The sequence below is a fragment of the Pan troglodytes genome, chromosome 3 (assembly GCF_028858775.2).
Source record: "Pan troglodytes isolate AG18354 chromosome 3, NHGRI_mPanTro3-v2.0_pri, whole genome shotgun sequence".
In the NCBI taxonomy this organism is placed as follows: Eukaryota; Metazoa; Chordata; class Mammalia; order Primates; family Hominidae; genus Pan; species Pan troglodytes.
The window spans coordinates 165,183,437-165,199,198 of record NC_072401.2 but is presented as its reverse complement, the minus strand read 5'-3'; the positions used below and the strand labels follow the sequence as shown (position 1 = coordinate 165,199,198).

At 38.5% G+C, this 15,762-nt stretch overlaps 1 protein-coding gene across 1 annotated transcript; it reads left to right on the top strand.

The window, feature by feature from the left end:
* Positions 1 to 7,398: 7,398 nt before the first annotated feature.
* Positions 7,399 to 10,056, top strand: TKTL2 (transketolase like 2). The gene has a single exon (NM_001243125.2). It carries the CDS (start codon positions 7,419 to 7,421, stop codon positions 9,294 to 9,296), a length of 1,878 nt encoding a protein of 625 aa, NP_001230054.1. The 5' UTR covers positions 7,399 to 7,418; the 3' UTR covers positions 9,297 to 10,056.
* The last annotated feature ends 5,706 nt before the right edge of the window (positions 10,057 to 15,762 follow it).

The window sequence follows — 15,762 nt, the reverse complement described above, 5'->3', positions numbered from 1 at the left end:
GGAAAATGACAACTTGGGAAAGGTGATAACCAAACAGTTCCCAGAACTCACAGAAGCTAAGCCACACTTGAGTCCTAGCCAGCCAGAGTTGAGGGGCCTGATTGAACACACCGGGGCATTCGGTGGAAACCCTGGAGAGATTATGCTTTTGTAGGGGAGCTAAACTAACACTAGAGTAAAGCATACCCTACATTTGCCTTAACAGACTTAAAATACTCAAAAGGAATGAGTGGCTTCTCAGAACAAAGTCCAACACTCTTTACAAATATACAATAAAATAAAATCCAACCTCCCAAAATAATGTCAAGCATTTAATTAAAAAACTAGATATTCCATAAAACTGGACAGTGTAACACATTATCAGAAGAAAAATTAGTTAATGGAAACAGAGAGACAGAATAATAGGCTTAGTAGACAAGGACTTTTAAAAAAATCTTTTTAAAATATCCTAGAAGGGCCAGGCATAGTGGCTCATGCCTGTAATACCAACAACTTTGGGAGGCTGAGGCAGGCAGATCACCTGAGATCAGGAGTTCAAGACCAGTCTGGCCAACATGGCAAAACCCCGTCTCTATTAAAAATACAAAAAATTAGTCAGGTGTAGTGACACACACCTGTAGTCCCAGCAACTGGGCAGGCTGAGGCAGGAGAATCGCTTGAACCTGGGAGGCAAAGGTTGCAGTGAGCAAAGATTGCTCCATTACACTCCAGCCTGGGTGATAAGAGTGAAACTCTGTCTCAAAAAAAGAAATATATATATATATATATATATATATATATATATATTCTAGAAGAATTAAAAGGAGATTAATATTATGAGGACAGTAAGATATAAAGAAGAACCAAATGGAACTTCTAATGATAAAAAGTATAATATTTGAAATAAAAAATTCAATGGATGGGATTCAGAGCAGATTAGACACTGCAGAAGAAAAATTCAGTGAACTTTAAGACACTGCAATAGAAACTATCCAAACTGAAGTTCAGAAGGGGAAAGAATAAAAAACAAAAAGGAACAGAACCTCAGAGACAGAAAGCAAATCAGTGGAGCCTAGGGTGAAGAATAACTGAATGCCAAAGCATACAGGAATGTTTGAGGACGATAGAAATATTGAAGTTATATTTTGATTGTTGTGATAGCTAAATAGAAATAAACATTTGCCAAAATTCATTAATTTGTTGGTTAAATGGATTAATGTTATTACTGTTATTGTTTGTTGTTTGTAACTCAATACATTTGCTAAAATATTCTAGCCAAAATAAAATCTCAACAAAGGGCTGAATTTGACCTGAGGATGGGAAGGAGTTAGGTGGGACATGGCGCAAGTACTAATCCACTATTTAATGCATACAATAGTAGTATCTAATAAAAATGGTTTATAGAATGAATTAAATTCCTCTCATATATTTAAAGCTGATCATACTGATTTGCAATCAGTAATATAAGTCTAATACCTTGGATTTTAAAAAATTACTATTGCTATCATTTGTTATTATATTTTAGTTTTCAAAAGTAAGAGATTTTGTTGTAATCTACTTCAAGGTTATTATCTGGATGGAAGGAAAAGCATTTTCTCCACTAAATGTAGCTAGTCTATATGAGAATAAATCCAGCTATATCATTTTCATATTTCCATCATACCCAACCACCTAGGGCAGACAGCAAATGAATATGATAAGGTATCTGAGTGTTTTCTATACATAAAGCCCATGTACCAAGTTTAAAAATCCTAGTTTTTGAAGAGATAGTCAATGTAATAACAACAACAGCAACATAGCAATAGTAATTATACAAAAAAGACCAAAGTTGTAGGTGTGTGGGTGGGACCAGGCACTGAGAATAAAAATACTGAGTAAACTACATTTTCTAGAGCCCCTTCTCTTCTACTGTGAGCCGTCTTGATTGTTTTTCTTTTTTTTTTCCCCTGATTACTAGACTTACAGGAGCTTGTTTAGGGGATCTATTTTTGTATCTCCCAGAAATGTTTTCAGTTGAAGATAACAGAAACTCATTCATAAAGTGGGAATATTTAATTTTTTTCTTAAGGAGTCTAGAAGAAGCTGGTCTCAAGGCTTGTGGACCCACGAAGTTATGAAGAACTCATACTTTCTATTTTTCCAGTCTACCGTACTAAGCACGTTAACTTTTATCTGTAGGGTTTTTTTTTTAATCATGGAGTCTCACTCCATCGCCCGGGCTGGAGTGCAGTGGCGCCACCTCAGCTCTCTGCAACCTCCACCTCCCAAGTTTAAGCAATTCTCTTGCCTCAGCCTCCCAAGTGGCTGGGATTACTGATGTGCAGCACGTTGCCCAGCTAATTTTTGTATTTTTAGTAGAGACAGGCTTTCACCATGTTGGCCAGGCTGGTCTCAAATTCCTGCCCTCAGGCAATCCGCCCACCTCAGCCTCCCAAAGCGCTGGGCGTTAGCCACTGTGCCCGGCCTGCACTATTTATTTTAATTTCTTTTAGGTTTACAGGAAAGGTGGCTAATAATTGATCTACAGGCCCGAGCCACAGCGCCTGGCCTTATCCTTAGGCTTTTGGCTGCTATAGCTCCAACACATCCTCTGGTGGTGGTGGTAGAGGGGTTGAAAAGAATGGCTGGGCGTGGTGTCTCATGCCTGTAATCCCAGCGCTTTGGGAGGCGGAGGTGGGCGGATCACCTGAGGTCAGGAGTTCAAGACCAGCCTAGTCAACATGGTGAAACACTGTCTCTACTAAATGACAGAGCAACAAGAGCAAAACTCCATCCCAAAAAAAAAAAAAAAAAAAAAAAGGAGATCACAGTTCTTCTTGTACTCTCTCCTGTTTACCAGGAAGAAAATCTTTAATAGAAATTATTACCAGCTGGGAGGCCAAGGCAGGAGGATCACTTGAGGCCAGGAGTTCAAAACCAGCCTGAGAAACATAGCAATACCCCATCTCTAAAAGAAAGAAACGACGAGAATTATTACACCCAAAGCAGACTTCTACTTAACATCTTATTGACCAGAACTGGGTCAATAAGTGCTGAGTGCCATTACTAGCCAAAGGGAATGGCATTGTGATGCTGGTCCTACATTAATTATGATTTTCTCCTGGGACTAGGAGGTGGGCCAAGTTTCTTAAATTTGTTGCCACCTCTCTCTTCTGCCCCTTCTCTCCCCACCCCAAAATAAGGACTTGTAACTGTGGAAAACGTGGGATAGCATCCTACAGATGCATCATAATAGCATCTGTTAAAATTTTCAAAGCAATAATCCAGGAAGATAAAGTACATTTTTCTTTCCAGGAAACTTATTGCCTTACACAAGAATCTTATTCTCATTTGCTCCATACTTTAGCTTCCAAAGCCAACCAAATTTAAACAGTGGAAGCAAAAGATGAATTCAGCATTTATGTATTTTATATAATTCCATTTTAACAAAACTTAACAGTTTAAATAAGATTTAAGTAAAATTTCAGCATTCCCAACTCCTAAATATTACTCACCCTCACATGGCAAAATGTATATTTTCACAAATCAGTGTAGACCTACTCAGTAATCGGTAATTGTGTGTTCTGTTTTCTCTGCTGCAGCCCAGTAGAAATTACACTTATCAATTGCTACTATTTAAGTTTTTCCTTCATAGCTACTTGTATTGGTAATCCTGTTAGATTTTGTTTTCATGTGAAGTACACACTATAATGAATACTTTTAGATACTATGAGAAAAAAATTAAGTGAAAAATGTAAGCAAAGATAAAACAAAAATTATTGCTGCTTTTAAATAGACTTTAAATTGGGGTCAAAAGTGGCAGCCTGAAGGTATATTTTATTTTTCCAACAAAATGTTTATACATTTTTCAATTTTGAATGCCTTTAAGTGGCCTTGTATTCTCCAGTTTAACACGGGCCACTCTAACCCTCTTATAGCTGACATCCAAGCACTCGTGGTAACTCCTTATCCCAGTAGGCACTTGAATTTGCCAATCTCTGCTTTGTCTGGATAAACCAAGATTAATAATACATGAATAATGTTTTCCTATTTGCAGAACACTTTCGACTGGCTTCCAAAGTGATCTCTAAAATGAATAATGAACTTTTCTCCAAGACAACTACATTTTTGGCGTGCTGGTTTAAAAGTTTTTGGCTGACATTTTGTCAGCCAAATAGGGTTTGGCTCCCCTATTTTGTCTTCTAAATAGGGGAGAAGGTGGTATCACGTCTTTGTTTGATTTATTTGATGAAGTTGTGTTCCCAGCCATATTGGGTAATTTTGCATTATGAAATTGTGTATACTTTAAACAAGTTGAGTATTCTTTAGTTGAAATTATTTGCTTGAGACCAGAAGTGTTTTGGATTTCAATTAAAAAAAAATTTGGAATATCTGCATTATACTTAACAACGGAACATTCCAAATCAGAAAAATCCCAAATCCAAAATGTCCTTTGAGCAGTTCCCCTGAGTAACATGTCAGTGCTCAAAATGTTTCAGATTTTGGAGCATTGGAAACATCAGATTTTCAAATTTGGGATGCTCTACCTGTATTTATATATTTTCAATTGTATATTTTAAAATATATTTCAAATTTAAAAGACTAAAATGCTTAAAGAAAATAATTAACAGCTTATATATGTTATTTATATAATATATTAATATAAAATTAATTTTATATAAAATTAATATATATTACATATATTGATATGAGTTTTTATATATAATATATATACTTTTATATATATTGTATATCTTTCCAGATATTTTACTATATATATACTTTTATATATATTTTATATATATATATCTTTCCAGAGTTCCTTTTACAAAATCTCAGAATGCTTTATAAGTGTTTTACACATAATTTATAAAATATTATTTTCTATATAGTATAAAAAATTCACACGGTCTCACAGAATGATAGAGGGAAATTCACACTCACTATCTAGGGTATTAAATCTCCAAGACTACATTCTTCTCTTAATAAAATTGACCTTTGCTAATGTTAAAATTTTTTTATTTAATACTTTAGGAAATAGCTGTGCAGTGTTTTAAATGAGTGAAAGAATGTGGGAACTTGGAAAGAAATGTTAAGAAGTCCCACGTTTTTTATTCATGGGAACATTGCCTCATAAATCATTTTTATACTATCATGTTTACTAATTGTGTGGATTTATTAGAGTTCTTTTTGGCCAAAATAATTGTGAACTACCTGTGTTTATATTAACTACTTTCCTGTCAGCCTGTAGTAGTTTGCTATTATTTTACTGTGATTATTATTTTTTCTCTAATTCCCATCTTCTGTACTACCAGTTCTAGCCTAGTCTGCTTGTATTTCCTCCTCCTTTATTTGTTTAAAAAGATAAACAAGCTTTAATTTGCAAAGGGCATGGAGAGTTATGAATACATGATGACCTCTTAAGAACTTCTCCAATGCCAACATTCCTGCAACAAGTCTTAAAATCGTTAGTGTCATATTATTACTATTTATTCTAATATGTGTCCTTAAAAGTTAAAATGATAGAACTAGTTTAAATAGCAAATAACATTTGCAATATTTTTCTGAGATGTAATGCAAGAGATAATAAGTATAAAGAGTAACAACACCCCCTGAGTTAGTTGTTTACAACCCTGACTGAACATTGAATTTGCCTGGGGAAGATTTTAAAATTACTGACGCCTAGATCTATTGCCTAGAAATTCTGATATAATTGGTCTGGAGTGCAGCATGGACATGAGATGTTTTTAAAACTTCCCAGATAATTCTAAACTACAACTAATGTTGAGAACCACTGGTCTCAGACTATCTCCAGATTATGTTATTAACCTTGACTACCCATTATAATAAATGGGTGTATTTTAGAAACATAGCTTCCCAGACTCCAGGTCCAGAAATTCAAATTCTATTTTTCTGGGATGGAACCAGGCATTGTGTTTCTTATGTGCCCTGATTTTAACGTGAAGTTAAGGTAAGAATTATTGCTCAAGACACCAAGAGGTTTAACATCGCAATATGGGAACGTATGATATATTATCGTTGTGTTTTTTTTAATTGTTGTTTTATTGATGACAAACCATAACCTTGGCCTGCTAGAAGAGTTCAATGGCACAAATTTAGTTTTTTTTGTTTTAGACGGAGTCTTGCTCTGTCTCCCAGGCTGGAGTGCAGTGGCACAATCTGGGCTCACTGCAAGCTCCACCTCCCAGGTTCACGCCATTCTCCTGCCTCAGCCTCCCGAGTAGCTGGGACTACAGGTGCCCATCACCACACCCAGCTAATTTTTTTGTATTTTTAGTAGACACGGGGTTTCACCGTGTTAGCCAGGATGGTCTCGATCTCCTGACTTTGTGATCCGCCTGCCTCGGCCTCCCAAAGTGCTGGGATTAAAGGTGTGAGCCACAGCACCCGGCCCACAAATTTAGTTTTTTAAAGTAAGTAACTTTGTCTTAAAAATGATTTGTAGTAATAGTCATTAAAAGATAAACTGAGGCACATTAAAATATTAAAGCATTTATTTGACCATTCAGTGATTCATGAATCTGGTAGCTCCTGATAAAGGAGCCAAGGCGAAGGCTTTTATAGGGTGAATTTGGAAGCAAAGGAGAGATATTTGATTGGTTAAAGTGGAGTACTAGACTTATTTGGGTCATCCCAGTGGAAAGTCCCCAGTTAGAAGTTAGCTGGCAGTTTCTGATTGATTAAGCTTAAATTTCCTTTTTATCATTTACACTGATTTGGGTTTCCTTTCCTTAGGTAGGAACTCATGGAGCTGAAGCTACCTCAGCCTACTGGTCTTCTAATTATTTCAACACAGAAATAGTACTTTACGGCACACTGGAGTTGCAATTCTATTCTGCAATTGGGTGGTTTCAGATTTGTTCTTCCTGTAAATTTTGGTCAAATTAGTCATTGCATTTCTTTCTATAAGTCTGAGATTCAGATATTTGGTTGCTCTGAGAAAGTCTCTGTTGAGATAGCATTGCCATACTGGTCAGATTGAAAGTGACTTTGTATCCTTTCTATTAATGTTCTGATATGAAAGAGTGATGACTCGGATATAGTGTTAATGCATTAAAAAAGCACAGCCTCACAAATCGCTTCCTATAATACACAGAAAAATGTCTAGTCTTGAATTTATAACACAGGGAAAGGTAAAAAATTTAATTATGCTTCCTAATGTTGAACATGCACGTGACAAAGTAAATACTAAAAATCCATTCAGCTGGGCGTGGACAGGGAGAGGGAACGGTGCACATCAGAGGGTGCAGGCTACTCCAACGTTTCCGTTTCCTCAGTCTCGCGGGAAGCTCCGCTGTGGGCGCCCGGGCTGGTGGCCGAGCTCAGGCCTTCAGGCAGAGGGGAGGCGAGGGCGGGGCGGTCACGTGAGAGCACTGCCGCGGTGGGTTGTGGGGGTGCTGCGGCGCCGTTTGCTTTGCCAAACCGACAAAAGAGAGATCATGGCCAACGACGCCAAGCCCGACGTGAAGACCGTGCAGGTGCTGCGGGACACAGCCAACCGCCTGCGGATCCATTCCATCAGGGCCACGTGTGCCTCTGGTTCTGGCCAGCTCACGTCGTGCTGCAGTGCAGCGGAGGTCGTGTCTGTCCTCTTCTTCCACACGATGAAGTATAAACAGACAGACCCAGAACACCCGGACAACGACCGGTTCATCCTCTCCAGGGGACATGCTGCTCCTATCCTCTATGCTGCTTGGGTGGAGGTGGGTGACATCAGTGAATCTGACTTGCTGAACCTGAGGAAACTTCACAGCGACTTGGAGAGACACCCTACCCCCCGATTGCCGTTTGTTGACGTGGCAACAGGGTCCCTAGGTCAAGGATTAGGTGCTGCATGTGGAATGGCTTATACTGGCAAGTACCTTGACAAGGCCAGCTACCGGGTGTTCTGCCTTATGGGAGATGGCGAATCCTCAGAAGGCTCTGTGTGGGAGGCTTTTGCTTTTGCCTCCCACTACAACTTGGACAATCTCGTGGCGGTCTTCGACGTGAACCGCTTGGGACAAAGTGGCCCTGCACCCCTTGAGCATGGCGCAGACATCTACCAGAATTGCTGTGAAGCCTTTGGATGGAATACTTACTTAGTGGATGGCCATGATGTGGAGGCCTTGTGCCAAGCATTTTGGCAAGCAAGTCAAGTGAAGAACAAGCCTACTGCTATAGTTGCCAAGACCTTCAAAGGTCGGGGTATTCCAAATATTGAGGATGCAGAAAATTGGCATGGAAAGCCAGTGCCAAAAGAAAGAGCAGATGCAATTGTCAAATTAATTGAGAGTCAGATACAGACCAATGAGAATCTCATACCAAAATCGCCTGTGGAAGACTCACCTCAAATAAGCATCACAGATATAAAAATGACCTCCCCACCTGCTTACAAAGTTGGTGACAAGATAGCTACTCAGAAAACATATGGTTTGGCTCTGGCTAAACTGGGCCGTGCAAATGAAAGAGTTATTGTTCTGAGTGGTGACACGATGAACTCCACCTTTTCTGAGATATTCAGGAAAGAACACCCTGAGCGTTTCATAGAGTGTATTATTGCTGAACAAAACATGGTAAGTGTGGCACTAGGCTGTGCTACACGTGGTCGAACCATTGCTTTTGCTGGTGCTTTTGCTGCCTTTTTTACTAGAGCATTTGATCAGCTCCGAATGGGAGCCATTTCTCAAGCCAATATCAACCTTATTGGTTCCCACTGTGGGGTATCCACTGGAGAAGATGGAGTCTCCCAGATGGCCCTGGAGGATCTAGCCATGTTCCGAAGCATTCCCAATTGTACTGTTTTCTATCCAAGTGATGCCATCTCGACAGAGCATGCTATTTATCTAGCCGCCAATACCAAGGGAATGTGCTTCATTCGAACCAGCCAACCAGAAACTGCAGTTATTTATACCCCACAAGAAAATTTTGAGATTGGCCAGGCCAAGGTGGTCCGCCATAGTGTCAATGATAAAGTCACAGTAATTGGAGCTGGAGTTACTCTCCATGAAGCCTTAGCAGCTGCTGACCATCTTTCTCAACAAGGTATTTCTGTCCGTGTCATCGACCCATTTACCATTAAACCCCTGGATGCCGCCACCATCATCTCCAGTGCAAAAGCCACAGGCGGCCGAGTTATCACAGTGGAGGATCACTACAGGGAAGGTGGCATTGGAGAAGCTGTTTGTGCAGCTGTCTCCAGGGAGCCTGATATCCTTGTTCATCAACTGGCAGTGTCAGGAGTGCCTCAACGTGGGAAAACTAGTGAATTGCTGGATATGTTTGGAATCAGTACCAGATACATTATAGCAGCCGTAACACTTACTTTAATGAAGTAAACTAGGCTTATTTCTAAAAAGTCAAGTCTATTGGCTTTGGCCCAAAAGCACTGGTATCTTTGTATTAAATTCATGTTTATTGTCACAAAACCATTATTTATACCTATACAGTTGTACTGTTTCTTTTAAAGCAAAGCCATTTAACATCTTTCTTCATTCCTAATTTGGAAATTAAAGTTTACCTTTCTGTTAATCTATGTATAAATGTTACTCTGAGTTATTAATGTGGATTTTAAAATTGTAAGCAATAGAATAGGAAATAAAACAACTACCTAATTCAAATATTTCTGATAAGACTACAAATATCTGACTGAGTTGGGGATTAAGGTAGAGGTAACTGTATCTTAAATGAGTATGATTTCCTTGTAAGTTAAAAAAAATTGAAATTTAATTGTAGACTTCAATAGTCCAAGTTTTGAAGGATGTTTGAGCTTTTGTATAATGCCATCTATACCTGCAGTTTTACAGATAACGTTTGACTGCAGTTGCCTTGGAAATTCCTCCAATGTTTGCCTTCATCTCTCCTCTACAGTTTGGAGGTGATGGTGCAGCAGTGGAACATCTCTTGATGCACCACACTAATTGTGTTCTGTGAAGAGATGAAAGTATAACTGGTTCTAGTTTGCACACTACACACATAGGTTTGTGAAGCTTCAGAAATGTTTTTTCTTTTCCTTGTGGCCAAACCAGTTTGTTAATCTGATTATATTCATCTACTAATGATACTAAAGTTAATGTAATAAAGCATTTAAAAATCAGATACTTCAGTCTGTGCTGTGTATGTGGGATTTGATTTCTTCCTGATGAAATCCTAAATAAGGAGAACTTGTGTCTAAATCAGAAACAGAGAGCCATGACCCCCAAAAGCAAACCTGGAAAAAGGTTGAAGCTGGAGATACTAGAGAAGATTGTATGGACTAAAAAGCCATCCCTTAAGCAGACTCCTGACTTTTGGCTGTCAGTGTGTAAATATATGCTTGGAGTACAAGAAAGTACCAGTCAGGCAAATCACAGATGGACCCAAGGTTCCAAACTAAATTAAATTACTCTGTGTCTATGTCAGGTAATTATTTCCTTACTTTTATTACCCTCATTAAGTTCTTTGGAGGCATAACCAATTTGTCTCAGCAATCATTGTCTTAGGAGGCATAATAGAGCCAAAAAATATTAATACTAACCTGGGAATTAGAGAAACCAGGCTCTCCTCATCTGCTACTACCCGTTTTCTCTAAGCTAATTTCCTCTTTTGTAAAATGATTACGAAAATTGCTCTGTTTTTTCATAAGATTTAAAAATTACTTTGTAGAAATAAAAAGTTGACATAAAATCATTGTAGAAGTTTAGAAAATGCAAATAAGTAAAATATGTTTACCCCCCATTTCACACACACAAAAATCCATTTAATTGTATTCACAGCATGTTTTCTGTACATGCTGTGAAAGTGGGCATGTAAAATGGTCTGTTTCCAACCAGACATGCCTAAGCACACCTTTAATAATGACAGTAGATCAGATTCTTTATGTCTAATGGAATCTCAGACACCACCAGAAATTATATTTTTTGTAGCTGGGGGGGAAGCCCTTAGGAATCTCTCTTGTAAAGACTCTGTTCCACAAGTTATCGACCAGAGGCTATGAGCTCCAGAGAGAAGAAATAGCAGGTGAGTCTTATGTCCACAATTCTTCAAGTACGAATCATATCCAGTTTTGCTATATTGAATGTTCTCTAGCTTTGAATCAGTGCTGAGATCTTTAAAGTGTCCATGGGAATCTTAGGAGAGAATCAACCTGACATATGCTAACCCTTGACTGCTAAAGCTTATGAAGATGTACTTTTGATGAACAACATGATCACTGGTTTAACTCTGACCTTCTATTCATTGTTTTTGCTGTGAAGGTCTATTAGATTATCAACAACCTGGTGATATTCCAGGGACAGCTGTTGACACCAGCAGCTGCCTTGCTTATGTTTGCAGTTCTAAAGGCTGCAGTCATCTGAGAGTGACACTGATCATTTACATGGTGAATGGCTCTCTGGTCATTTCCTGATTTCTGTGACCCTCAGAGATAGCAAAAGAAGGAATCAGTACACTGAACTTTCATTTTATGTTACCTTATTTAAATATATCAATGGCTCTTAAGCTACATGGAACTTCAATGGAGAGCCCTACTTGGGAAAAAATATAATTTTTTAAAAAGGAAGACTCAATATTTCTGATTTGAAAATTATGTAAGAGTAATGTGAACTACTCACTGAGTTTTAGTTATCTCAGTTTGCTGAACTTTACAGGAATCACTAAATTCTCCAGAGTCCAATCAGAGAGGGGTTGGTTTGGGAAGTTGAGAAGTATTGAACTGTTTTGGTGACCTTTACTATCATGATATGGAAGAAAGGTCCTAGCACATTTTTGTGGTAGAATGGAAGAGTGTACTGTTCTTAGAGAGAAAATATCTTCTCCATCCTCCCATAAGATAGGGAAGGAGGCACTGAACCAATTCCCTTTACTGACATTGGTAGGGGAGAGTTTCTATAAGAGAATTGCTCACAAGGTTTGGAGTTAACACCAAGAAGAGGAGACAGGTATTTCATTGCAAGGTTGAATGTTGATTTAGACATGGTTTGGTTTCCTGACCATAGATAGAACTCCTGGGTTAGAGCAGAACAGGTTGGCAAACACTGACAGTAGGCAAAATCTGCCACCACCTGTTTTTATATAACTGTAAGATAAGAATGGTTTTTACATTTTAAATGGTTGAAACAATTAGAAGAGGAGTACTATTTCATGACATATGAAATTCAAATTTCAGTGTCCTTGAATAAAGTTTTATTGGAACATAGTCATGCTCATTCAACTGGGTATCATCTGTGGCTGCTTTGGAGTTACAGTGGCAGAGTTGAGTAGTAATAATAGTCACCATATAGTCTGCATAGCCTAAAATATTTACAACCTGACTTTTTTTATTATTATTATACTTTGAGTTTTAGGGTACATGTGCACAATGTGCAGGTTACATATGTATACATGTGCCATGCTGGTGCGCTGCACCCACTAACTCGTCATCTAGCATTAGGTATATCTCCCAGTGCTATCCCTCCCCGCTCCCCCCACCCCACAACAGTCCCCAGAGTGTGATGTTCCCCTTCCTGTGTCCATGTGTTCTCATTGTTCAATTCCCACCTATGAGTGAGAATATGCTACAACCTGACTTTTTAGAGTAAACGTTTGCAAACCCTGGGAGAGAGCATTGGGGAGAGATGAGGGTGACAGTATAGACATGTGGAGGGGATAAGGGCTCACCCCTTGAGGCCCAGGCCTCCAGGCCACCTCTATATTTGACTACGGAGTGTTAATAAGATTGGAGGTGGCAGGCTTGTCAGAGATCACTACACTAAGAGTAGAGAGGTACATGCCTCAGAAATTCTGTGTGATGCCTGCAATTGGGAACAATAGAAAAGGGTCCCCCAGAAAAGGACCACCAACTGTTAGAGTATCTACTTGCTATTAAACCCTTCAGTTGGGATCAGTTGGCTCTAAACCTTGCTGAGTTTTTACATAGATTCGCAGGGTTGTTTAACAGAGAGTGGGCAGTAATCTATTTGGAGAAACTATTGGGAAGAGAGATGGAGAAAAGTTGTGAGAGAACTCTCTTCAACTCTCACTGTTATAACAATGGGGGAGAGAGGGAAAACTGAGATTGTAGCTTTAAAGGGTGTATAGTTAAATTTTAATACAATAAAGCTGTTTTAATTACTGAAAATGACTGAAAGTGTTATGAACTTACAGACAACATTAAACGTAATTTATATATAATGGGTGGGATACAGGAGGTTTCAACAGAATACAGATGATAGAGGTTAATGTAAAAATAAAACTATTTTGTGATTATATATACCAGAGTTGAGTAACTGCAATCAAACTGGTCATCCTAAGAAGAAACATAATTCTTTGTACAATATTTTTAGCTATTATAAATTTAATATTTGTAATATTGAAATATTTTTGTAATAAGTTCATGAAAAAATGATTTATGATAAGATTAAAACAAAACTTTATTTTTGTTTCCCGCTATCCCTTTAAAAGGAATTTAATGTGGATAAACTTACTGTGGTTCTGGATGGAAAGTTGGAGAGATCCAGTGACTATTCCCATTTGCTCTTAGGTAATAGAAAGTACTATAGCTACTTTATAACACAAAAATCCAATCTGGATTCAGTGATTACAATGTGTCCAGCTTAACATATTACGCAATGCTTGTCTTGACTAATATTAAGACTTTTGCTTTACTTTACCTGAATAAAGAGCTATGGCTAGCAGCTGCTGAACCTCAGGAAAGGATGTGTTGTTGCCTTCAGTTTCCTATTCCCTTCCCTTCTCCAAGCCTCTACAACTTGCTAGCTGTAGTTGTAGATCAGAAAAGGGTTGGTAGGGGCAAAGGAGAGAGGAGAAATCACTCTCATTTGGCTGGAAGACTATATGTTCCTTGAGTTTTGAATGTGGTTAAAGCTGGTGCATCATTGTACTTATATCTGTATTTTGCATATGCAAGTATTTCTGAAATTTAGAGAACCTCATCACTATGTTGTACATTAGAATGAATGCAAACTCTTAGAACCAAATCTGACAGATATACAAACATTCATTTGCAAGAAGGCAGAAAAGCAGCCATGCAATGCGTTGTAAGCTCAGGGAAGTTGCCACTCTCTAATATGAGGCACTTCAACCAACACCCGGGATAAATGTTTGCTCCAAGAGGGGCATGAGTAGATTTTGTAAAATTCAAAATTATGCAGCAGCCACTATGGCATGGGCACCTACCACTAAGAATGGATGCTGACCTAATCGGAATCTCCCTGCCTGAAAGGATGTTTTCCTTCCCTGAAGACACATGACCACACAGAGCTCTAGCCTTGGAGTACGGATCCTCTAAAATAAGACTGTTTTATTTTAGATATCCAGATTCTTATATCTCATGGCTTCAAATGGTGAGTGATATGCATACAATTTCCAGTCAAATCCATATCATGGACACAATGTATTCCCCCAATTAAAAATTATTTTAATATACTGATTAACAAAAATCTATATTATGAATTACAGATTAGTAGTTTTAATTTCAAAAGTAAACTAAGTGTCCTAAGCATGTGTATGAAAACTAACATACACACAGACATTCATTCAGATGTGTGTTTATCATACTACTTTTTTTTTTTTTCCTTTTTGAAATGGAGTCTCGCTCTGTTGCCCAAGCTGGAATGCAGTGGTGCGATCTCAGCTCACTGCAACCTCTGCCTCCTGGGTTCAAGCGATTCTCCTCCCTTAGTCTCCTGAGTAGCTGAGATTACAGGCACCCTCCACCACATCCTGCTAATTTTTGTATTTTTAGTAGAGATGGGGTTTTGCCACGTTGGCCAGGCTGGTCTTGAACTCCTGACCTCAAGTGATCTGCCCACCTTGGCCTCCCAAAGTGCTGGGATTACAGGCGTGAGCCACTGCGCCTGGCCTATCATACTTCTTATACTTAAATGTTTTAAAGAAATTTACTAGATGAATAGTAAATGGTACTGTATTGTCATTTTAGAGATGAGGAAGCCAAAGTGCAGATAAATTATGTATTCAAAATTTCTCCAAGGTCACATAGCTAGCATGTTGTAGAGCCTGAATTTAAAGTTATGTGTCTCATATAATTGTAACAATAATTTTGAAATATGTATTTCATTATTATCCCCATCATCACATATGAGAAAACTTACTCTCAGAAAGAAAATGTTACTTGTCTATTTGTTTCTAAAACTTATTTTTCAATTGCATTATACCTCTTTGCCTCCACATATTTGATTTTCCCCTTGAATTATGTTTTCTTTCTTTCTTTTTTCTTTGAGACAGAGTCTCGCTCTGTTGCCCAGGCTGGAGTGTGGTGACGCTATCTCTGCTCACTGCAAGCTCTGCCTCCCGGGTTCATGCCATTCTCCTGCCTCAGCCTCCCGAGTAGCTGGGACTACAGGCGCCCGCCACCACACCCGGCTAATTTTTTTGTATTTTTAGTAGAGACGGGGTTACACCATGTTCGCCAGGATGGTCTCCATCTCCTGACCTCTTGATCTGCCCACCTGGGCCTCCCAAAGTGCTGGGATTACAGGCGTGAGCCACCGTGCCCAGCCTATGTTTTCTATTTAAATAGATTTTTTATGCAATATAAATTCTAATTTTATAAAGACAAAATGTTACAAAATAGCAATAGTGTGGCTCCAGCTTTACCAGTGTGACCAATTTCTGGAATTATAGGAAAAAAAAGGGAGCAAATGAAAATTTATTCTACTGCCTTGGCATGGGTCAAGTCTATGCACACACACCTAACCTCTGCAACTACTCTTTAGGTAAGGAATTAATGCCAGATATATGTTAGATGTTCATTATATTAAAACATCTAATTCAACCTGCTAACAAGTGAATTTTATTTATTAGAAA

Bases quoted from the DNA above. Each gene is read 5' to 3' on its own strand.
- TKTL2 (NM_001243125.2), top strand. From the start codon at position 7,419: ATGGCCAACGACGCCAAGCCCGACGTGAAGACCGTGCAGGTGCTGCGG.